This window comes from Falco peregrinus, chromosome 6, assembly GCF_023634155.1.
Source record: "Falco peregrinus isolate bFalPer1 chromosome 6, bFalPer1.pri, whole genome shotgun sequence".
In the NCBI taxonomy this organism is placed as follows: domain Eukaryota; kingdom Metazoa; phylum Chordata; class Aves; order Falconiformes; family Falconidae; genus Falco; species Falco peregrinus.
This window is the reverse complement of record NC_073726.1, coordinates 85,739,347-85,763,894: the sequence shown is the minus strand read 5'-3', so window position 1 is coordinate 85,763,894 and position 24,548 is coordinate 85,739,347. Positions and strand designations below refer to the sequence as shown.

The 24,548-nt window shown below is 39.3% G+C and overlaps 1 protein-coding gene across 8 annotated transcripts in view; it reads right to left on the bottom strand.

The window, feature by feature from the left end:
• Nucleotides 1-3,895: 3,895 nt before the first annotated feature.
• CRACR2A (calcium release activated channel regulator 2A) overlaps nt 3,896-24,548 on the bottom strand; it is a 60,955-nt gene continuing 40,302 nt past the window's right edge. For 5 of the 8 annotated variants that reach the window (XM_055808657.1, XM_055808654.1, XM_055808656.1 and 2 more), the window contains 9 exons: nt 23,559-23,604; nt 22,643-22,734; nt 20,941-21,265; nt 16,353-16,557; nt 13,913-13,994; nt 12,159-12,273; nt 10,369-10,470; nt 5,230-5,306; nt 3,896-4,323 (listed from right to left, as the gene is read on the bottom strand). In XM_055808657.1, coding sequence (XP_055664632.1) covers nt 4,233-4,323; nt 5,230-5,306; nt 10,369-10,470; nt 12,159-12,273; nt 13,913-13,994; nt 16,353-16,557; nt 20,941-21,265; nt 22,643-22,734; nt 23,559-23,604 — 1,135 coding nt within the window. In that variant the 3' untranslated portion in view covers nt 3,896-4,232. Of the gene's footprint in view, nt 4,324-5,229; nt 5,307-9,444; nt 9,568-10,368; nt 10,471-12,158; nt 12,274-13,912; nt 13,995-16,352; nt 16,558-20,940; nt 21,266-22,642; nt 22,735-23,558; nt 23,605-24,548 lie in introns of those variants that run through there. The other 3 variants (XM_055808659.1, XR_008747857.1, XM_055808660.1) reach the window with 3 other exon arrangements.

Genomic DNA, 24,548 nt, shown 5'->3' with positions numbered 1-24,548 from the left:
ACCATTAAACACCTCACTGCTACTGAAAATGGGCTGCCAACCCCTCGTAGACTTTTCTCACAGCTGTGATCTTAGCTGTGTTTTCCACCCATATCCTCCTACTAGCTCTGGTATTTGTCAGATTTTGCTGGGCTAGCTCAGCTTACTAAAGCAGTAGCAAACTTTTTTTTTTTCCTGAGATTCTGCCAAGGCAGTAACTTAAACTGGTTTACTGCCGAGTTCTAATAACTTCTAAAAGGTACAATGAAGGAGTAATAACTGGCGGGGATGGTGAGTTGCAAACCCACCCTGTACTCTGCCCCCTGAGCTATACAGATCCAGCGATATTCACATTTCTGATTCATAACCATGATTTGCTCTGCAAAGGCAAGACTTAAGTTTAGTGCTACAGGAGCACTGAAGCCTGCAAACAGGCAGGCTGTGATTTTCCAAAGCTGATAATGCCCACTTTGCAACGTGGTCATTGAGAAGACAGCAAAAAAAAGCTGAAGCCAGACACAGCAGCAAAAAAACTGGTAAAGACCCTCTATTATATGCTCAGAGCAAAAGAACGCAAATCTCACAGCAGATGAGCTAAAGATGGCACAAAATAAAACGTGGAAACGTGGGGCACAACACAGCATGTCACAGAGGGATGACAGCTGCGGCTGCTGCTGTCCCTTTTTGCAAGTCCAGCCAAAATCCCAAGCTGAGTACATATTGCAGAGATGCAGATACACACACAATACTACCATCATCAGCTACACAGACACCCCAGGGAGCAGAATCTTCACTGCTCATCACCCACATACACGCACACAGCAGCTCCAGTAATATGAGGACCTGAGTAATACACAGAGCCACAGCACAATCTATTTGAATGCGCCCATTCCACTGGCTTCCCTACTCCCTCCTGTGATGAAAATCAGTCACTTCCAGTGAGCAAGCCCCTCTGCATCTGGGTTCTGCTGGGAATGGGGAAAGACTGGCAATGGCTGTTGTGCTCCGGAGGAGCATGCTGCAGAAAAGGCACCTGAAGGAGACTGATGACCGCAGAAGCTGAATGGTTTTCCAGTACAGCTGAACCTGTTTGAAACACTGTCCTCTTCAGTGTTTGAAAAGAAAGAAGCAATGCTTATCCGACTCATCAGATGACCTTTAACTTCCCAGTACATTTGTAAGGAATTAGTGTCACTAGACACACTACTTCAGGTTAGTTAGTATGTACTTCTCTGTACTAATTCAGTATTAAAGTAATAGCAATGAACTTTTATTCCTGCCCTGTAAACATAACCTATTTCTTTTTCCCCTTGAGATGTCTATTTTCATCATATAAAAATCAGATTATCTTTTACCAGCTTCATATTAAAAGAACTTTAGTTGTTTGAGGTGTAAACAGGTCAAAATGCACATCCTTGCTTTTTTTTCAGGAGTGTATGTGAGTGTTATTGCAATTCCTGACACTTCAATAATCAAAAAGACCCATTATTTCAGCAGCTGTGGATGAATTCAGGAAGTTGCTACTCATTTGCTTTATATTTCTGCTTTCTAAGAGATTTATTCAATAATGATCTCACATGGCAGAAAATTCTGCCAATACACAGATGTTGCAAACAAGCAGTCTGAAGCTGGGGGATTTTATCTGAGTTAATTTTCTACCAATCAACATAAATCTTTCATTGCCAATTCAGATACTGGGGAAAGAAAAAGAATGCAAACAATGAGACAAACGTATCAACGTACTTTTTTTTCCTCTCTCCTGCTCCCAAGTTTCAGTTTCCTTTAGCTTCACTGTGAGGTACACTGTCAGAACCCATCCAGTGAGCCAACAGGCAGCACAAGAATTTGAGGCAGTGTGCATTATGCTTTCTGCCACTCAAGTGGCCAATGCTTCCAGCTGTCCTGGGCACCGGGATTCCCGTTGTTCTGTTCCTTAGTTGTCCCTGCTCCAGCATGGGAACGACCACCGACTGCAGTTCTTCCAGGAGCAAACTTTCATCAACGTGGCCTGTTCCTCACACATCCCTTGCAAGTGGTGTGTGTCCCCCCTTAACAGCTGCAGAATTACTCCTTACATATGTTATGTGGGGAGGTGCTGTACACTTCTCTGAGTAAGTTTATAGTGTGCAATGGTTTTTTTCTACTGTTGCTTGGCTTGCATCTGGGCAGGCTGGAACCAGTTTTGTCTGACACACAGTAGCTCACGATGTCCCCCTTGCAGGTCACAACGGCAGCCCACTACTACTTACAGCTGTAACATACACCCATTCCAAAGGAGCTTTGCGTTACGTCCATGGAAATGGGCTTTGTAGTGTGTGTGATACCCAAAGATCTGTCAGTACTGGGTACCTGACCAGGCTGAGAAGATTAATTTTTCCCACCTTCTCCTACCAACTGATCATCCTCTCAGAGTTTACATGGGTGTGCACTACTTGTGAGGCAATTTATTCTATACAGGTTGGCATCAGAAGAAACCTGTTGTATAGTTCTTGGTGCTATATAAACACCTTTGATCACACCGAAATCCCAAGAGCACAACTAATTACCGATGAACTTTTCATCCCAAAATAGAGTTACTTACTGAACTAGTGCTTAACTTTCATCTTTAGTTCCAAACTGATTCATTATTCAAATGAAAAATAACTTTTCTGAAACATTTAGAAAATGGACTGAAAACATGTCTGTAAGTCTCATAATAAAAGTCTACAGTTTTGCTTGGTATTTTAATGAAATAATGCCATGGGTTCCACTTTCCCAACAAGCTCACCATCATGAATAATCACTCCTGTATGCTTACCACAACAGCTGGATGCAGTGAAGACAAATACCAACAAGAATAACTTGCTCTCGTGCTGTCTGGGTGACCCATTCTCAAATTCCTAATTTCATTTATATTCTACAAATGCTTCCAAAAGTAATTATGACACTTGGGTTTCTTATGATCCAGGGTGGGCTATGATTTTTTCTGAAACAAGTCCCTATGGATTTGATTTCTCAAACACTGCATCTCAGTGCTATCAGGCCCTGATTAAACCAAAGGGAAATGCCTTGTGGCAGATGCTTTTGAAAAACCAGTCATGTATTTAGCTACATGAGGAGGATTTTTTTCTTAACATTGCTAAAGAGAGCAATATCTCATTGGATTTTTGTGAGATTTCTCACTCCTTAATTGCTTGAAAGTTTCTTAAGATCTTCCTCAAAATAAGATCTACTATTTCTGAAAATTCTGCCTCCAGCATCTGGCATGAAACCTTCTGGGACAGACCTGTGCAGACAAAGAGCTGTTCAGTTGACCATAATATGCTTTGTTCTACAACCAACGACACCAGCGAAATGGACTTCCCATGTAGGTACATGTATAGAGGTTTTACATGTATAGAGGTTTAAAGCAAGCTCTGCAACACAAAGCCGCTTCAAATACGGTGAAGAGTGCAGGCTGATTTGCTCCGAGTGCAGTGCTAACGAGCCAGAGTAAAGCACTGCAGTACCACGACTTTACTGTTTCTGGATACTAAGCTAGATATTTGCGTAGCACCACCTCACCATGGAAACATACCAGCTTATTTGACAACAGCTCAGGGAAGCCTGCATGGTATCTCAGTGACCTGCCTAAACGTACCTAACTCATCACATCTAAGTGCGAGGAAGGAGTTCTTACCAACAACCTATATGCAACAATACGTAGTATAAAGGAGTTGAAGGTACTTACGAAAATCTTCATAGTTCTTCAATCCTTTGTTCACGTATACTTCACACTAAGCTTTAAAATATCACCTTATACTTTGCAATTGCTGGTGTGTTACTTTTAACCAACCAGCCAGCTACCTATTTCAACTTTTAAAAAACTGTAACAGGAGTCAGCACGAAATCAGGATCTCAAGAGCATTGAAATAAACAGAAGTATTCAGAACATAGGTCATCCACACCAGTAAAAATTTACTGCAAATTTCAAGTAGTTTTCTTCATAAAAAATTATTTCTTATATTAAAAATATAGCAGCTTCTACAAGCCTGATCACAAAGCAGGATTCAGTGGTGTTAGGCATCAAACAGACTGTTACCGCCCCAAATACATTGACAATTAACTAAAGACAGTATTTGTAAAAGAGAAGATCAGAGCATACAAGGATTTTTAGTTTCACTTACACCTAGACTCAGAAATACATAGCAAAAATATTTGGAAGATAAAGCAAATCTGACAGTGCCATGTAGTGTCGTAGAAATGTATGACTTGTCTAAGCATGTCCCAGTATTTTATGGCCTGATACAGCAAGATTTTTTATTCGTATCAGATTGAAGTTTAATGGTTTTCTCTTTCACTTTATCTTCGTGTTCCTTTAAAATCCTGGGGGAAAGAAACAATATTTTTGAGAAAAAGTCAGGAATACTCATAAGAGATCAAACAAAAAAACCCCACATTTTCTCCAAGCCTATAAAATTATCCAGAGATCAATAGAAAATGACAGAATTTTGTGAACTAACAACCAAAAAAGTACAATTATGGTGGCTTCATCACAAAACTGCCTTTATCCATTCAGTTAGAAAAATGTAGTTGGTGCTGACTGTTAGCATTTATCATCTATTACAGAGACTCAAAATAGTGACTTTCATTTGTTATTTTTGAGGCTGGAGCAAAACAAAAACACATCTGGCTACCTAGACATTATCAATTACCTGACACATTCACAACATTTCACTAACTTCAGCAACGGTATTAAAGATTTATCAGTTCATTACCAGTGTTTTCACCTGGGTAAGCAGTTCCGAAGGGACAGATTTACTTGTATTTCTACCCCTAGCCTTTATATAACTTCAGAAATCCACCCCCCCCCTCTCTCCCAGCCCCCGGGGCAGACAGCAGAATTTGAGCTGCAATGAGCAGAGGGAAGACAGAAGCACATTCAGTGTTCTGCTGCAAGTACTCAGCAGCATCCATTTCCAAGCATATTTCTCCAAACCTCCAAGAACTTCCTGCAAGAACTATCAAAACATCCCAGGCCCTCAGCTTTCCTAGCAACAATTCAAGTGTTTCTGGATCTATACTGAGACGCACTAGCTCACGCAAGACCCTTTAGGAACCTGAGAAACTGCTCGATTGGAGCAACAGGGTCAGGCTACAGACCAGTTTAAAGGGAACAGATATTTCATCACCCTAAGTTCCTACCAAACTGATTTAACAAACAGAATTCACTCTGTCGTCAGTGACAGGAAATTCAGGCACATGTAGAACTCATAGATTGTGTTTTCTTACCTAGCTAAGTGAAGAACAGACTTTTCGGTATTGTACCCAGAATATGCACTGCATTCATAGAAAATTAAACTGTAATCCTAGAATCAAACAGAAAGACCATTTCAATTCACTTTGCACAATATCTCACTCGAGCTTTAAAAAAGCAACACAGATATACTGAAATATGCAAATGAACAGAAATAGATCATCTTAGGAAAAATCATGATTTAATTCTAGAGCTAACAGTAAAGAGTAAAAAAAAAGTGAAGTCCAAGTGTGCCTCCCAAGCAACAACTATATGCATTTCTTAGCAGATGTTTCTTTTATACAGTAGCTTTTGCTGTAAGAGCTTGACTTCTTAAAAGGCTCAAGTGCAACTGAATGAAGTCTTGTGAACTTTCCTTGTGATGATGAGGCAATCAGTACATCACTGAGGACTTGACAAAGCAGGTGAAAATAACTCCAGTGACTTTTTTTTTAACCTTGGAAAGGTTCAGCAGCAGTGTTTCTGTATTCAACAGTTTGAGACCAAAGCTTTCCAGCAAATGACCAGTTAAAAACCTCAGCAAAAAAGAACAACAAATTAATTCTGTTTCATTTTTTTGTACTTGTGAAATTTTCTGCACCTACTTTCACAGTCAGCTTACACCTTGGTTTTGTAGCCCCTGGGAGCTTTGCAATTAAGAGCAATGGATAAATGATCAAGCCTTGGACATCCTTAAAACAACTGCTCTGAAGCTTTATGACAGTAAATGCAAATATCAGAGATCATCTGCACAGAAGCCTGACCTGGCAGCCGTAATGGCAAGAGAAGTTTGAAAGTGAACAACAGATTATTCTTTCCAAAGTAGATGTCTGTCTAGTTTCACAAGATATTACACGGCAGCTCACCTACACTGTCTCTATCGTTATTACCATATGCCCTTTTAGCCATCCAGATTTCAACTTTCTATTCACTTTCCACTTTTCCATGTATCTTATTGCTGTTTACAACAGTATGTTAAAATTCAAATAAATAAGTCAGTAACTTAGGAAATTACAATCACCTGTCTGCATATTTTCATTTGTTTGCTGTTAACTGTGGTTACTGGATTTGTACTTACTTAACCACCCTTCATAAGACACTTACAATTCAGGTTTTGAAAGTTCCCATTAAATTAACCAGGTATTTTAGTTTGGGGGTTTGGGTTTGGTTTTGTTTGTTTGTTTTTCAATATACCATGCTTCCAAATTTGCAGTTTTTTTAAATTTTTATCATCTTCATGACATTTCAAAGACAAAAGGCAGGGAAAGGAAGTTTAATAAATATGGTAGTTTGTTTTAGCAGCTTTAAAAAAATGCTTCAATGTTATTAAATGTCAGGTTTGGATATATTGTCAATAGTTATATGGTTTGTTCTAATGTACATCAGGATTGAACCACTTGTAGTAATTTCTGGGTGGCCAGACAAGCACAGAAGAGCAGAGAAGGGAAGAAATTAGGCAAAGTTAGTGAGTGTTGGATGGGGATTTTCATTATTTATTTTTTTTAACAGTGTTCTGTATAATATTTACAAGAATGTAACCCTATGATTCTCTTGGCTTTCCTTAGGAAAGTTTTAAGATAAAGTTTGGCCAGCTTCCTAGCTATGCAAACACAAATCTGAGATAAAATTTATACTCCATTTTTCTACTCAGTTGGTCAGAACTCTAATAGAAAACCTACTGTGGTCAGTATCTAGCTACTTTATGTCAGCCAAGCAAAGAGTGATACTACTCCTACATCTTCACCACATACAACAGAATTTCACTAGAGAAGTCTCTCAGTGATGACATCATTTATGTTGGCATGAATCTGAATTTTTCAACGAATTCCATGGGTAGGTTATTGGTGAAAGGTAACAATTTAAACTCAATTGATATTAATGGCCAATTTTTGTCAGTCTGGCAAACAGGTCCTTCTCTGGAGGGGGAGTCAGCCTGGAAATGCAAAGTGTTGTTCCTTGAATCAGGGAGGAAACCTTCACTGATACCATACACAACGAGAACACAGTAGAAAAAAGCAGGACACATAATTAATAAGCCAGGAAATGCCATTCATCTCCACCCAGGAACCAGTGATTTAACCTGGGAGACCAATGGCAATTACTTAATTTTAAAAACTTACATACAAATCAGCAGATGTCTAAAGAACAGGGAAGAAAATGAGTCATTACCAGAGGGAGCTGGGCAATTTCTGTCCTACAAAGTAGTATCACTCTGAGAAGATAGCTCCCTTATTAGCAGTATTTGAGTAACAATGGCACTGACAGGTTGATAAAGGAGATGTACTGACACACAGTAACAGTCCTCATCCCATGAAGCACACAGAGTCAAGGCAGACAAAGGCATTATTATCTTACTTTATAGCTGAGAAACAGAGAGAAGGATTTATTGACCCTTTTAATCCCATTCAGGAAGTCTCTGCAGGGCCAAAATAAATTCATGCTGAGCATGAGCATGCCTGAGCAGCACCTGTATCATAAGCCATTTTATTTAAATAATCAGCAGCGGTAACACTAATTCACTCAAATAGAACATTTTTCTATTTGTTCCTGGATAGTCATAATATGGTCTGAATACTCTGTATTGTTGTTGTGTTCATATGAACTCTTGATCAGAGGACCAAGCTAAGCTAAACAGAAATTTGTTAAACAGAGTTTTCCTTCTGGGTCCTCTTCTAAAAAAGTAAAATGGATTTGCCTTTTAAAATTATATACTATTTTTTCTTTCTCTCTCTCTTTTCTGTTATATTCCCAATAGCTCTATCCAGAGAGTTTTAGATATTTTCCATCAGGTCATCTTGTACTGCATGTGAACATTTTGATTTGTGTCTGCTGTTTCTTCCTGCAAAGTCAATACTGCAAAGTTCTCCTGACCATCCTCATGTTTACACTTTAACTCATCCAACTACAGATCACATTCATCATAGTCTTGCTGTTCCCTATGATGCCGTCCATCACCCTTGTTCTCTTTCTATTCCCCCTTTCCCAGGGTATCACACACACTGCAACTACCAGCCTTCTCCAATGACAAGGAATTGGAAGGACTCCCTTCAGGCTGCCATTCATTCTTCCTTTTAATAATGAACTGTGCTGCCTGCCTTGCAAAGAAGTTTGTGACACATGCATTATAATGGGAGCCCTTGGGTGTCTGACCGAATTTGTAGTACACCAACCTGTAAAATGTGGGACTGAAGCAAAGCAAAACTTAATACAGCTGGGCTGGAATCACAGAACCATTTAGGTTGGAAAAGAATGCTCTCTGGAAACACATTCTTCTGACTATAGAAAAAACTAGGTAAAAATGATCCCATCCTGCGAGACTTTGAACAGTCCATAAAAACTGTTGGACTTTGGGGTCAATGGGCTAATCTGGTTCTTTGTCTGCACAAGACAGGTTCATGGTTGTTTTCACCAAATAGGGCTATACATATTTGTATCATCTTATCATCTAGTTCCATGTATTTTGGATCATTTGTGAATCATTAGTGGGATTATTCACAAAATAAGTAACTAAACTGCATTTACTAATAGAGACAGCGGTATGTGGTTTCACAGGAATTACATGGCTATTTAGCAAGAATTAATATTTCATTAAAATTCATGGTTGTTATTATTAGCTCGGCAAGCACATTGTTATAATTTAATTATATCTACACTGCTTTTCAACTAATCCATTGTCATTAATCATTCCTTCCCTTAGCTACCTCAGGCAGCACATTCAAACATTCAAATGAGTCATTCAGATCCATTCATTTGATTATAACCATCTTTAATTTGACAACTTTCTTTGTTTTACTTATGCAAAACATTTTATTTTCTTGCATGACATGTTAGAATTAATGGCCTGGTGGGCTGCGAGTTCTATATATTAGAATGATTCATCTTTGTTTTAGTAGTACAATTTTTTAAAGAGCTAAATGACATGTAAGACACCTACTCTGTCCATTTAGCATTTATGCGTCATTTGTTTTTTCACAGAAGGATTCAATGTTACACTCGGGAGTCCCTCCTGGCTTCTGCCATCTCAAAACCATCTGCATTTCCACGCATACAAGAAAATAATGCAGATTTCCTAAAGGGAGAACCTTTGAGGGTTGATGTTCAAGGCTGATATCCTCCCCTATAAAATCAAAATAATGGACACAAACCTGAATATGGAGGTATGCTTATAAAGGCTGTATGAATAATCAACATATGATAAAAAGAGATCTGACCCTAATTCTTTTAGTCAGAGAGAGGTTCCCAGCACCAGTCTTTCCTATAAAACAGGAACAATTCAGCTGCATTTCAAATTTTGAAAATATCCCTCTTGGTTACCAGCAAGCAGAGCTGTAAATCTGTTTTCAAAGGAGAAACAAGGACATATGTGAAATGCAGCACATTGTTTAATTTAGGTAAATTCCTATCAACTCAATTAATTTCCCCAAAATATTGGGATGACATTTCTAAATAAAAGAATATTGTGGAGGCACTGGTGTTCAAACTATATGCTTTGTATAGCACGATTCAAAAAAAAAAAGATGATGGGCACGGTACAGAGGAATACAAACAAGTATCTGCTATCTGCAGTCTCGTAACGCTTAAATTATGGCCCATGGGTCACCAGTGCTCGGGTAGATGCAGACTGCGAACTCTACTTATTTTATCTCCTTGATGGGAAATTACTAAAAGTAAACATGTTTTCTACTCCTACCATAGGAGTAACAGATGGTCTTCTGTGGTTTTACAGGAGGTAGGAGGGGGGGAAAGGTTCCCAAATTATCTCTCCGTTAAGAATCCCTCCACAGAGAAGAGAAAAAAAGAGAAAAAGAGAAGGGAGGAAAAAAATAGAGAGAAAGAGAGAACAAAGAAAAAGAGACAGAGGAGGGGAGAAAGAGAGGAGGGAGACAATGAGAGTGAATTCTTAAAGATTTTCTGCATCGCTCACATTTTGGTTTTTTAATCTACACAGTTTTATAACTACTAAAATTATCAGCACTTACATTACCAAGAGCTGAAACGATGAAAAGGTTCCTAATCCTAAAAAATACTTGTCTGATCAAAATCAACTGTGTTTCTATGAATTTAGACACACTGAGATTCCATTTTAAAATCTTCCCCTTCAAGTTTTGTAAGGGGTTCCCCTCCAAGTATAGTACCTTAGCAAGAAGCTCTCCCATTCCCATAGGGACCTCACGTTCTGTTTCATTATCAGTTTTATTACCCAACAAAAGCACAGGTACATTCTCCCCAGTTGCCTCCTGCAGAACAAAGAATAAATACCAACTGAGGCATTGTCTTTAAAAAAAAAAAAAAAAAAATCACAGATCAAGAGGATACAAAATAACAAATGTCACACTGCAACAAGATGTTTGAGACATCACACATGAGCCAGGTACGTGCCACTTTACTTACAAACATGTCAGGAATTAAAGATGGATAAAAGGCATAAAAATACAGAATGCTAGAGATCGCACTCATGTGGCACTTTTTAATAATAGCACAAAAATTCATTAGACTTTATACTAAAACGGGAGAGAGGCAACTACCACACTACACAGGCTCTGACATTACATGTTTATAGCCACTGCTTTTCTAATTACATTAACAGGAAAATAATGACATCTGGGTACAATTATGCCAAATAAATTACATAAAGTAGCGAAGAGATATACAGAATAGGCCCCCAAAAATACATAGAATATGCACGAATCAAAATTCATTCTGAAAATGATTAGAATTATCACAATGAGTACGTTGATAAGTGGGCTGAATGCTGCAGCAGTAAATGCACTCATCTGTAAGCCTTCAACCTAACAATAGTTTGTAGCATACAAAATTAGTTAGTAACGATGAGTCAACTATTACAGATTTTGACCATAATATTCGTTTTTTCTGGATCAAAACCTGGAATTCTCTAGCATTTACAATCCTGAATTACAACAATCACTGATTTGTTAAGATCATATATTTAATAAAGGCCTTTTCTTACAAAATGCATGCTACTACTACTTCAGTAAAGCTACTCAGGTGAGGAATAACTGTTTGGAAATATTTGAATCAGTGAGTCCTAGATGAAATTCCTAAATTTCAACTTACAGTCACCCACTGCCCACTACAGAAAAGTGTACTATACTAGAACACATGCCCAATAAAACCAGACTAAATGATCTTCACGTACCAATTCGTCCCCTACTTTTTCAGCAACAATACTGTGCAATAGCGAACAATTAGGAAGTCATACTTTCTTCTCTCTAGCAACTCTGTCCTTTATAGCAGCAGCTGCAGGGGGCTTTTTTGTTTGTTTTTTGCCACAAGCAAATTCAGCTGCTTGCAGTCTCAACATGTTGTCTATGCGCAACAGAGATATACCAAAAGAAAAAAAAGAGCATTTTTAATTAACTGAAGCCACTCGGTGGCATGGGCTATGATTTTGCTTTCATGTGGTTGAAAGGACAATCTCCAGGAAACTGAACTGTCTGTCATGAAACAGTTTTATGGCACTAATATAGATACTATACTTTTAAGTTTATGGCTTTTGTTCATAACAGTCAACTTCCTCTGAGCTAAATACTTGGTTGTCAAATTGCTAGTGATGATCAGTGATCATCAGACCATCATCACCGATCCAAAACACCTCCCAGTGCTAGTGGCAATCCAATGGGAGTCATCAGTCTTTATGAGAAATCAAAGGACTCCATCCTGGACTTCCCTACTACTCATTTTAAGTCCTTACAAGTCTGGAACTGTCATTATTTTCATAGACATGGAAATTCTAAAAACAGCTTTACTGGTAACTGCGCAGACCAAAGTCATCAATAAAAATGTAATTGTGACAACACAAGAAACATGCTGCTCTCTGTGCTTTGCCCTGCTAATGCCTCTCCCGCCTCCAGAAAAAGATACAGAATAACGACACCAGTTTAGATTTCAAGTTATGTCGTGTTACCTCGATGCTTATCAGCCACTGCTTGACAGCTGTGAATGTGTCTCTTGCTGTTATATCATACATCACAATGACACCATCGGCTTTTCTGAAAAACTGCTTGGTAATACTTCGGTACCTACAAGTAGAGAACCTGTTTATAGCTCTCTTCAACAGAAGTAGCAATCTGTCAATATAAGTAGAATTTTATAGTACCCCACTCCCCACAACTCCCCCTCCCCCCAAAGGAAGATGTTGCCATACAGTTTATTTTCATCATCTAGCCTTAGTAAGTGTTAAACCCCTGTTAATTTGGTTTACAAGGGTATTCTAAAATTCCATTTACTAGACAAAGAAGAAGCTGTCATACTGATATTCACTGCAGACCCTGTTGAAAGGTGAGGCTTATTATGAACGGTGGTAGGCAATCCCATTCTTCCTGAACCCTCAGACCCCTTTTCACATTCAGCAGAAGATTCGTGGAGGATACTACTACCACAAATTACTGCAACAGCAAATCAACTTGGCAAAAAACTATTTTTCAAAAGAAAGTGTTTGGAAAACTTCTCTTTACCTTCTTCAATTGATTCTAGACTAGTCTGGATAATTAGCTGTGGATCTCACATTCTCCCATCCTCTTTTAAGCTTGGAGCAGAAATTTTCCCTCAGAAAGTGCTCTGCCTAGGTAGCTAGATTTCTGTTTGGGGCTGTTTACCCAAGCTTCTTGTAGAAAATGTTGATCATCATTATAATCCTTGCTTTTAGTAACAGAAAACTACACCACAGGTGAGGAGATAGGGAAGGAAGTTACCACTGAAAACTTACAAAAAAACTCACGAGTTCAACTGCAATGGAATTGTTTTGGTGAAAAAAGCCCTTTTTAAAATATTAAGGCATTTTCTATTCTAGGTACATTTTAACATCAGCCTTCCTCCTAAAGAAATTGTGTGATACTAAACTTTTAAGAGCTTAATAAGAATCTCTTTTACAGATTGGCAGTTTTTCAATGGAAACTTAGCACCAAATCAGCACATTATAGCTGCCAGGGAAGGATCTAAACTGTGAATTCACTGGCTCTATAAGGAATACTCCTATATTTGTTCCTCTCCCAAGAAGCAGGATTAGGTCCCATGCCTACTAAACAGATGATTCAAAGCAAAATCTTACAATGTGTGCTGGTTTTGGCTGGGATAGAGTTAAATTCAATCATACCAGCTTGTATGGGGCTATGTTTTGGATCTGTGATGAAAACAGTGATAGTAACACACCATTTCAGTTACTGCTCAACAGTGTTTACACAGTGTCAAGGCCATTTCTGCTTCTCAGACTGCCCCACCAGTCAAATGGGAGGGGAACACACCTGGGACAGCTGACCCCAACTGACCAAATGGATATTCCACCCCGTACGACACTGTGCTCAGCAATAAAAGTGAGGCAGGGAAGGAGGATGTTGGCTGAGGCTGCTGGCTGAGGCTGCAGCTGCTCAGGGGATGGCTGGGCATTGATGGGTTGGTATTAAGTGGTGGTACATAACTGCGCTTTTTTGCATGACTTTTTTTTCTTGGGCTTGTTTCTTTTCTTTTTTTTTTTTTTTTTTTTTTTTTTTTTTTACTGGTGGTGGTTTTGGGTTTTTGTTTTAATTATTAAACTGTCTTTATTTCAACCAATACGTTTTCTCACTTTCAGCCTTCTGATTTTCCAGTGGGATGGGGGAGTAAGCGAGCAGTTGTGTGGCGCTCAGCTAACTACCAGGGTTAAACCACAACAATGTTTCTCACCGTTCCTGGCCAGCAGTGTCCCACAGTTGCAGGGCTACCTGGGTATTATCTACTCTGACGGTTTTCACACTGTAATCCACACCTACAACAGAAACACAAGGTAGGTTGGCTCTTTATACGCTCAGTTTGATTTTTGAAAACCTGATCCAGCAAACAGCAACAATTCCAGAAAGGTAACAAGATAGGTACTACATTATGTCTATCAGAGAATGGTAAGAGCTTTTATTTGCCAGAAGTTCTTCAGCGATAAAATACTGAACATTAACAGAGTAGTTCGTTTTTTAAAAGCTGTAAGATAAGTAACTTTCCAAATGAGGGTACATGAGCCAAGGGTCTATTTGACAGCCCACAGCAGTCTAAGCCATTTAGCTTGGAGTTCATGCCGTATAACCCATTGTCTAGGCTGAGCTAGCCACATAGGCACCTTCTACAGTCAATGGAAAAACACAAGGCAGCACACTAAGGGGACAGTGGGACCTAGGACAAATGCTGAAGATAGATGGACTGAATACATGGAGAACCTCCTCCCCTCTTCAGAATATGAAAGACAAGCTGAATCAGAATTAGATTAGTCACCTAATTATTATGTAGCTAAATGGAAGTGAGAAAAAAAATAATTTATCTAAACTTTTAAATTAATCCTCTCCCAATTCCCCTAACCTGCGATGATGTAAGTATCTTCTGGCTATTTGTAAAAATAATTAGCGTCTTAAATATTAATCATTCACTGCCTCTTCCTAATTACAACCTGCACTTTCTTATATCATGCTATACTGTAGAATCACAGAATAATTAGGTTGGAAGGGATCTCAGTATCATCAACAATATCTTTGGGGCCATTTTCCACATCAATGGGATTTTTACCTCTGGCATTAATGAAGCAGCATCCAAGCCCACACTCCTTCAATGGGCAATTAAGAAATCTGGATGGGGAATATATCTATTGCTTATATATCAAGGGAAGAAATTTGAGCTACTCTACAGAAATTCAATGAGAATAATCTTCTCCAGGTTGTTCACTTGACTTTTCAACTGTCTGTATCTTGCCAGCCATAGTCTACACCTGTGAAAATCATTGATGTGAACACTAAATCAAAGCTATGACAAATACTTTCTTGCCATTGTGTTTGCAAGAACACTGGAAGACCAGCCAAAAGATAAAGAGGCGAGACACATTCCTGTGCTTTTCCTCTGGAAGCTCCAGGCAACTGCACACGCTGTGTAAGACCCCAGAGTCAAGAGAAGCCTATCAGCCATTGACAGGACAACAATGATAGGTTGTAGCACCAGACTCTTAAAAGTAGACAATTGCATAGGTGTCTAAGTTCCCATTACAGTTAATGAAAATCTAGTCAATGAAGAACTAAGGTTCTAGGAAATTATTAAGCTCACCCTGAAGTAGGCATCAAGGGTCAGATTAATTGGTCCATAGGCTCCTCTGACTGGACTGATTTGGAGAAGATCGTGGGGTAGAATTCAACTGTTTGCTCACAGACACCTAGTGCTATCTGAGATACTATTTGGTACTCAAGTGCCTGTTTCACCCTGGCAGGACACCCAGGAGACTTGCTCTCTCCCAGAGCAGAGCTGAAGACCACCTTACAGTGCCAGCCTTAATTTAAATCCCTGTGCTAAGATCTTAGATCTTTCTGACTGATATGAGCTTAGACTCTCAACATACCAGTAGAAATTTAAACTCAGGTGTCTTTACCCTCCAAGTCAAGGTACCTACAGCTTACATGAATGTCACAAATGTAAGACAAGTCCATTAATTTAAATACCTTTTATTGTGAACAAGTTTTATTTCATATATGCTGCAGAATAAGTAAGGCCTAAATACACACTAAGTATAATGAAGTTGGTCATTTACAGTAACTCAGAGGCACTGCAATAACCTATATTTTAAGTTTTGTACCTTGATTATGTGTCTGACTTCTGAAAGCTTGGTTTACAGTATCAGGCAATGTAAGTACAATGTAGGCTTTGAAATGTTTGGCTTTCAAAACACTAGTTCAACGTTTTTCTTTGGTGCTTAGTATAATGCTAAATCTTCAAATGTAAGTCAGATGCTCTACTTTCTCTTTAAAACAAAACCAGATTACTTAGAGGGACAGAGATGGGATACAGAGGTGGGAAGGTTAGTACAGCACAGTCCAGAGGATAATATATCAGTTTCAGAAAATGAGATCTATGAGGAAATTCTAGCTTCACTGAAATCAACAGGATTTTTCTGATTTATTTCAGTGCTGCCAGGATTTCAGTACAGAACCTATCCTGAAACCCCTCCATCAATTATCTGCTTCCCAGTTTAGGAGAACTCACTTTGCATGTCTACTTATGCAACATCTGTTTTATAACACAGGGCCTGATCTCAGTAGAAGCTGCTAAGTAATTTTGGAACAATAATAATAATAATCATCATCATGTTTCTTAAACTTACCTACAGTAGCAGCTGTGCCTGGGAAAAAACGATCTTCACAAAATCGCCTTAAGAATGAAGTCTTTCCAACACTCGAATTGCCCACAAAAACAATCTTGAATAAGCGGTCTGGGACAGAGTTTATTCCCTCTTCCTTCAAGTAAGAGCAAACATTAGTATCCAACTGTCCTATTGTCTCTCCAATTTGCCTTTTCTTGAAGGCTAACTGAGACAAGAGAAAGAAGAAATTTTATCCTGCCGTGTTTCTCCATTACTCATAAAGCAACATTCTGTTTCTTAAAATAACTCGGTATTTCAGATATTGTCATGCATCTTTCCACATCATTTGAAGTGATTTAGACTGAGAACTGGAAGTATACTGAATATGAACCATGATGTGACACTGCATTGAAAAATACATGGAATTGCCAAAACAAAACAGTTTATGTTCATAAACAGTTTGTGTTCATCCCTGCAAATCAAAACTCATGAAACTCCCACCATTAGTTTGTTGGTGGAGATTGTGAGGAGGGACAGGAAAGGAGGGCAGGGGAGGGAAGACAAGACCCATTTGAGGTACAGAATTTCCCAGACTGCTGACTTCAAGAAGCTGAACTCACTGCCCAACAGTCCTTTGAATGAGACACTGAAGTCTGGCCTTGCAATTGTTTTCTACAACTATACTGAAATCTTACAGAAAGAAGCAGAAACAATACAGAGCTGTACTTGATGGGGAACAAGAATAAATACAAACTTAAGCTGCTGTCTTCCTTAGTATGAAAAAAAGAAAATAAATTATTCACTGCTGTAAATTTTGGGGACAAAAAAATACATGCATTTCTCATGAGCTGGGCTAATAACCCATTACAATTATACAGAAATGTCTTATCTCATTGTTCACTTATCCTTTTCTATTAAAATCCCAAACTCCACTGCAACTATAGGTTGCTAGTAATACACATACACCTATATAAAGCACATTATCAGTTCTGATGAAAAACATTCCCATTTTATTAGTCTCTATGCTCTGGGAAATCAAACAGGTTAGCATACAATCATAAGCTTGGTACCATTTTCACAATGCTTCTGAGAACAATAACTACATATATATGGACTAACATGACCTGAAATACCTTGTCCCTGGCGGTCATACACACCCCTCTGTAGCACTAAGACTCAAAGACACCTGAGGCCTTCAGCTCAACTCCCAACATAACAGGCAGTTATTTTTCCTTGAGATGTATCAAGTCAACTTCTGAAAATAACCTTAATCAAACTTCATTCATTTGAACACTATACTAAGGGATGAGCTACTTCTGTCTGGTTCAACAAAGCGCTGATGGAAAAATGGAATAGCAGTGGGATGTAAATTTACTTTAGTTTACAACGCAGTCTGAAAAAGTCTTCCCTAGATGTGTCTTTCAAGTGGCCTTCATATAAACAGTAGCCAGGTCAAGTAATACACCTAGCTTTTGTGCAATTTAACACACATGTGGAAGATGGCAGATACAGTCATAGTGGTTCATATTCCATACTGAAAGAACCGAGGGGAGAGGAACTGCATCTCAGGCAAAGGTTTTGGATGGAAAACTCTTGCTTTAATTTCCATTATGGTTCTTTCAGTGGTTTTCCCAATCACATTTCTGCTCATGCTAACTGCAGCTTCACCTTCATAGCCACTCAGATAACAGTCAGGTAGAATATTTAAGTCCCAGATAAAAAACCAGTTGCTGGCCTCACATACTGCTGCAAATTCTCAGACACTTTCAGAAGTCACCCTGCCATAGGATGGACACGGACCTTTTCATTTCTAAAAGGAGAAAAAAAATGTACGTTGGTTCTACTTGCCTACACGATGCATTAGCAGCTAAATGACTGTGCATCCATGGTGATCAGAAAGGCTTAATGGCAGCAGCTAGGAGCCCGAGTTCAGTATAGTAAGCAATGAGACCATGGAATGCAGGAATACAAAGCCATGTAGACTACATGAACGCAAATGGCAAAGAACTGGAAAATACAAGTTGTCTCAGATCCTTCATCTTCCTAGCGCAAAACAAAGACAAGACTTCATATCTGAGCTACATATGTAACAACTCCATGGAATCATTGCACGAGTATTTCTAGATCCTACACTCCTTTATGCTGCAGATCCTTTGAGCAGCAAAGCATGAAGGGAGAGAAGGAGTGGCTGGAGAAGACAGTCTAGTTGATATATGGCCCTGAAACTCACACCTCCTAACTCATGATGCAGCAAGCACAGAGTTCTTTTACTGAAATTTTCTGCAGCTCCAGTTGAGGATTACACGCAGTTTCCCTGAAAAACACTTCCTAATTGAATACCACCCCTCCCAGCCCTGGCATGCTGTCAGGACAGGGAATCTGCGTGCAAGCACTGTATGGAACAAGATCATTTCTGATGTCTAAATCTCATAGTCAAACTGTGGTGACCCCCAGAGCCATCATGTAGGAAGCACAAAGCCACATGAGAAATTCAGACTCCAGCTGGTGCACGGAAGGAGATGAGGCACTACTCACACGAATGGCAGTGGTCAGACACTTAGATAGCCTAGAGGCTGCCCTAAGCAATGGAATGCCATCAATTGGACGGCTGTTGGCAGGCCTAGTCAGCAGGCCAAGAGGACCCACAGAGGCCCATGCACATCTTCCACTGCCACATAGACAACAGAGTTTATCGGAAAGGAGCATTCTGCTGTTTTTTGTAAACTAAACTTTAAAAAACAAGCGAAAACCCAACCCAAACTGAGGGCTGGGCTAAGGCACTGAAATTTCATAGGAGAAAAAAATTAAATTGAATTCCCAGTTCTAAGTGACCTTGGAACTTAACTTCTTATTTACCCTCACAATGTTTCTTTAGAAACTGAAAAAAAATAAAATGTTTTCAACTAGACAGGAGATTTTTTATGATTTCTTCTCTCCCCTCCCTGCTTGTTCTCAACTGTTTTGAGGGGAGAAAAAAAAAAATTGTAAGAAACAAGACCTGAGGGAATGCCCAGTTCCTACTCAACTGAGAGGATACGCTTGCAAGGGGCATGGCTGCCAAAACAGAGCAGGCAGGATAGGTTTTTCCTAGATGGACCTCATGGATGACCTGGCTTTTGCTGTCCTGAAGTCCAATGACACCACACTTCAAAAAACAAAATAAGTCATATAGCAAGCAAAAAGGATGCAATATATTAAATAATTTGAAAGGATGAAGCTCTGTTCTGTGCCCTAGACTTTTTAATAAAATGTACCACTTAGAAGTTATTATGTAACCATGGCATAATTCTATCATAATTTTAAAGATATGCTTGCTTCTTCTAAAAGAACTATATAATTATGACTGAACATACCTATTTTTCCTATACTTTAATCTTTTCAGTATGTGCTTCAAGAATCTAAAAATGAGTAACACTTAACAATGATGCTAAAATTAGAAAACAAGCACAGCTAGCTCTGAAGCAACAGCAGTGCAAGAAAAACTTTACAGTCCAAGAAATGTACCTTCCAGCATATTGTTTTGAGGATTCTTACTGCATGGTGAATTCATTGTTAATGTGCACATACAAGCTAGAGCTGAAAATAAATACATCTGCATTTCAATTTGCTAATTAAAAGTCTTCTCAAATAATAATTAAAAAGTAAAGATATTTGCTCCCATTATTTCCCAGATAGTGTAAACAGCTACCAAAGCTGACTCAAAAGTATCAGAACATGAGCAATGTCATTTTTTGGCAAAAAAAGCCTCCAACTTTAAAAAAACAAAACAAAACAAAACGTTGCTTCTTTTTTTAGACAACCACTACCTTTCAGTGGATCTTTTTGCGCCATCTGTTAGAATGCTTAACGTCACTTTTCCTAAAGTCTTTCAGATCTAAGTCTACGTACATACTCCATTCAGGGTGAATTTCTCTTCTTGCACCTTCAACATCTATCTGCAGTGTATTTCTGTCTCCCTCTTCATGCAATGGCTGAATTTGTCATGCTTTAACTTAATACCAGAAAACTAAATCATTTTAAATTCTAAGAATAATGCATCACCTTTCAACACTATTTCATGTTTTCCAAGGTCCTTTAGAATAGAATAGTTTCAGTTGGGAGGGACCTACAAGGATCATCTAGTCCAACTGCCCGACCACTTCAGGGCTCATCAAAAGCTAAAGCATATTATTAAGGGCATTGTCCAAATGCCCCTGAAACACCGACAGGCGTGGGGCATCGACCACCTCTCTGAAGCCTGGTCCAGTGTGTGACCACCCTCGCAGTAAATAATTGTTTCCTAATATCAAGTCTGACCCTCTCCAACACAGCTTTGAACCATTCCCACGTGTCCTATCACTGGATCCCAGGGAGAAGAGATCATCACCTCCCTCTCTACTTCCCCTCCCCTAGGAGCTGTAGAGAGCAAGGAGGTCACGCCTCAGCCTCCTTTCCCCCAAACTAGACCAATCCAAAGTCCTCAGCTGCTCCTCACAGGACATGACCTCCAGCCCTTTCACCAGTTTTGTTGCCCTCCTCTGGATGCAGTCAAGGACCTGCACATCCTTCTTAAATTGTGTGCCCAGAACCTCACACAATACTCAAGGTGAGGTCCCCTTATCCCCCTTACATTTGACAGCGTTTCCTTCCCTACAGGCTGCTCTCTAGAACATGACAGTGAGTGTTCCATTGAATGTTCTGCATTTTTCTTATCCATTTCCATCTCAGAAGTATTCTCATCTTCTCCAGTCCATCTGTTCAGCTGGTTATCAACCAGCCTGTCAAGAAGCTGGGGCAGATGATCTTCCTCAATTGATATTATTCTTTGGAGATGCAATGCTTTAGACATTTCTCCAGTGGCTCCAGCATCAGGCTCCACAGAGAGAATTCTATTCAGTCCAGCAGAATTCCTTCTCTTTGAGTTATTGAAAACATCATCATCTTCAAATGAATGGCTAGACAGAGAAAAAAGTAAGTGCATCACAAATATATATTGGACCTACATTCCTATTGATTTATTCTAGTGTAATTGAATTTAATCTCCCATGTTTTTTACTACTCACAGAAGACATAGTAGATTCAGTCTAATGTCTACTGGAAAGTCAGCTCGTCATACAATCTGTGTATATATAGCGTGCTCGATAATTCTAAGTATCATGGGGAAAGCTAGTAACTTTTGGGGAAAATCTGAACCAGAATGCAAAATGTAAGATTATCCTCATTTATAACCTTGTGGAACAGGTGAAGTAAATTGCTCTCCTCCCCTTCCTCCCCTATTCTGGAAGAACAAAATACCCCCACCTCTTTCTATGTATAACTTAATTCTCTCTTTAGCAGGTAGGAGAGAGATGGGTTTGTTTAATATGGATGATAAAAAGGCTAAGCGGGGATTCAACAGAAGGGGGGGAGTAGATAAAATAGATCCATAGTCTTCTCAGGTGGGCACAACGACTACATATGAAAATTGCACTAAAAGAAATGCTGACATGATACAGGGAACTAACCTTCTTCATAAGACTGCTGCAGCAAGGGAAGAGGTGCCTGAAGAGGCTATAGGACCTCCATCCAGATATTCAAAATCCTCAACTGAACAAGGCCCTCAGCAACCTTATCTAGTTCTGGAGTTACCCCTGTTGGAGATTGGACTAGAGACCAATGTCCTTCCCACCTAAATTTTCCTGTGATTTTTGTGCCATAATTGCTTTTGACAGTTATGCTCCACTTCTCAGTACTGAACTTACTTAACTTTGTCTCTGAAATCTTTCCCTCCTTGCAGTTCATGGCCCTATGCCTGCAAGGACGTTGTCTCAGCTGCTATTTCAAAGTGAAATACTAGTCTTTCCAGCTCCTCTTGTCTCAAGGGAAAAATGCTAATGTTTCACCAAGATCACCATCTTGTTCCTGTTGATTTCAAGTGTACAGCTGCACAGTTGAGAATTAAATCCTCCATGTTTTTACTGTTTCTACAGCCCATACTTAACAACAGGTCTGCTGTCCTCTACAATGAGAGGGGAGCAGGTATACTCTTTCAGAGCATTACCGAGGTCATTGTACCACATCAACACAGGGTAATGGGTAAACCTCTGTGCCTCCCAACATACACTCATCCACAACAGGGAAGTCTCTGGCTTTTGCAGACGGTACACTTGTTTTACATGAAAAATTGTCCCTTTATTTCCAAATCTCTTACAGAGTACAGTAATCTTTTAGTGACACACTTCAGAAATACATGCTTTGTAAAGTCCAAAGGTATCAGAAAGAAAACATTCCACATAATCTTTTTATAAGCCTCATTGTACTCAAACAGGGAACACATGAAAAAAAGTTCTTACCTGTTAGGCAGCACCTTGCCCTCTATGTATTTCCCAATGACAGAGCCTGATCTTTGCTTCCAGCTGGCTTTCGGAACACTTGTTCTGCATTTCTGCATAAATACATAGTACTTCTTACTAATTTACACTTGTTGTTCACTATGGTTAACTGCCTTCATGCCTAATGCTTAAATAATACAATCAATATGAAAGAAAAAAACTGCAGAAGAAGTCCTAGAGGCATAAACGCTTCAAAATCCTGATTTATAAACAATCAGAACATGGAAACACCAGGTCCTGCAAGAATTCAGCTGCTTTGTAAACTAAGTAGATCACAATAGAACAACATAATGTTATGAAAAGAAGTCAATAGATATATTTTTCACATTAGCAGCTTCTTGTAGGACAAAGAACACAAACCAATGTATGCAAGTGCTTTAGTCTCCTTAAGCCAGGGTACTTGTGGAACTCCTTAGGTGCCCATTCTCTGCTGCTGGATAAAAAAAATCATGTGATCTGCTCTTACCCAGTACCGCTAAGTATTCCAGCACTGATTCGGGTACTCAGATATTGTACTACTGCATAAACGTTTCAGGATATTAGCTACTCCTGTCTGAATAGATCGACATGATTTAGTTGCTCAAATTTTAGGTTATTTGATCCTCTTATGATTGCATCTTTAGCTTCTTATAAAAATAAATTCATCTCCCTCAAGATAGCTCCAACTTTATAATTATAAAAATGTAGCTCTTAAAACCATTCAGCAAATTTAAAAATCTTATTCTCAAGTGAGAAAAAAGACAATATAAATTAAGAATTGGGCAAGATTTAAGTAGCACAAGAGTCTGTCCTCTGCACAGCCTTCTGACCCCCTTGTTTTGAGGCTGTTCTGATAGGTGTTTGCTCAACACTGGGTTTGAGAAGAATGGTTGTTTACCTGTAAAAATATGTCACGTTCATCTTTCAGATGTTTGTTCCTCTCCCTGCAAAGACAACACAAATAGAAGAAACACTGAGGCCAAGTACTTGGAACTCAGAACTAACAAACTGGACAGCTGCCATGCAAAAGGCAAGACAAACACACTTTAATTTGGCTTATCTCCACCCTTGATCATGCTTATTTATATTCTCACCACAGCCAGTTCCCTGTCTGGGCCACTGAATCTCCAGTAGGGCTATGCTAACTGAAGCCAGCTGGCGTACAGCCCTCATTCTGTACTTTATCAAAACAAATGCCCTAACACACAGATATCCGTTCTGGTCAATATGCCTTCACTCACTCTAAATTAGAACGCTTAAAACTTTTCACAGTAAAGATGATGTCATAATGTGGAGAGGCTGTGAGGAACACCAGGTCTATTCATCTGGTGACAGCTGTAAAGGCCAGTTATATCCCTCACCACAGTTGCGGCTGCCACGGAAAAGCCTCCCTACAAAAACATCCATATTCCATTTATTATGCAAAAAAGATGAAAATGTCAGGAAATGGAGATCCCAGGCAATCGGCCAGCTCTGATCAGATCTGACAACACACCTGCTTAGTACATCATTCATTGTCTCCTTCTATCGCTGGCCTGGCCGCAAAAGAGACTGAGCAGCCATTACAGCCACGGCGAACAGAAACAGCCTCTGCTGTCAGATGTTTCTGTCTATGGCCCCATTACCAGCAGCAGGCAAGAGCACACCACATGGAGTGGCCTACGGGAAACACACTGCAGAGTAAGACCCTTTCCTCAAGCATGGTAACTTTTTAGGTAGCTTTACAATGAGGCCTCACGAAAGAAATGCAGTGAATGAAGGCCTATAGGCAAGTACAATCTATAGCCCGCACAAACTTACCACTGAGCAAACAAGGGGTTACAACTGTCTGAACACAAGTCCAAAATTTGAAGCCTACCAATATAGAAATGTTACAGAGAAAATCAGC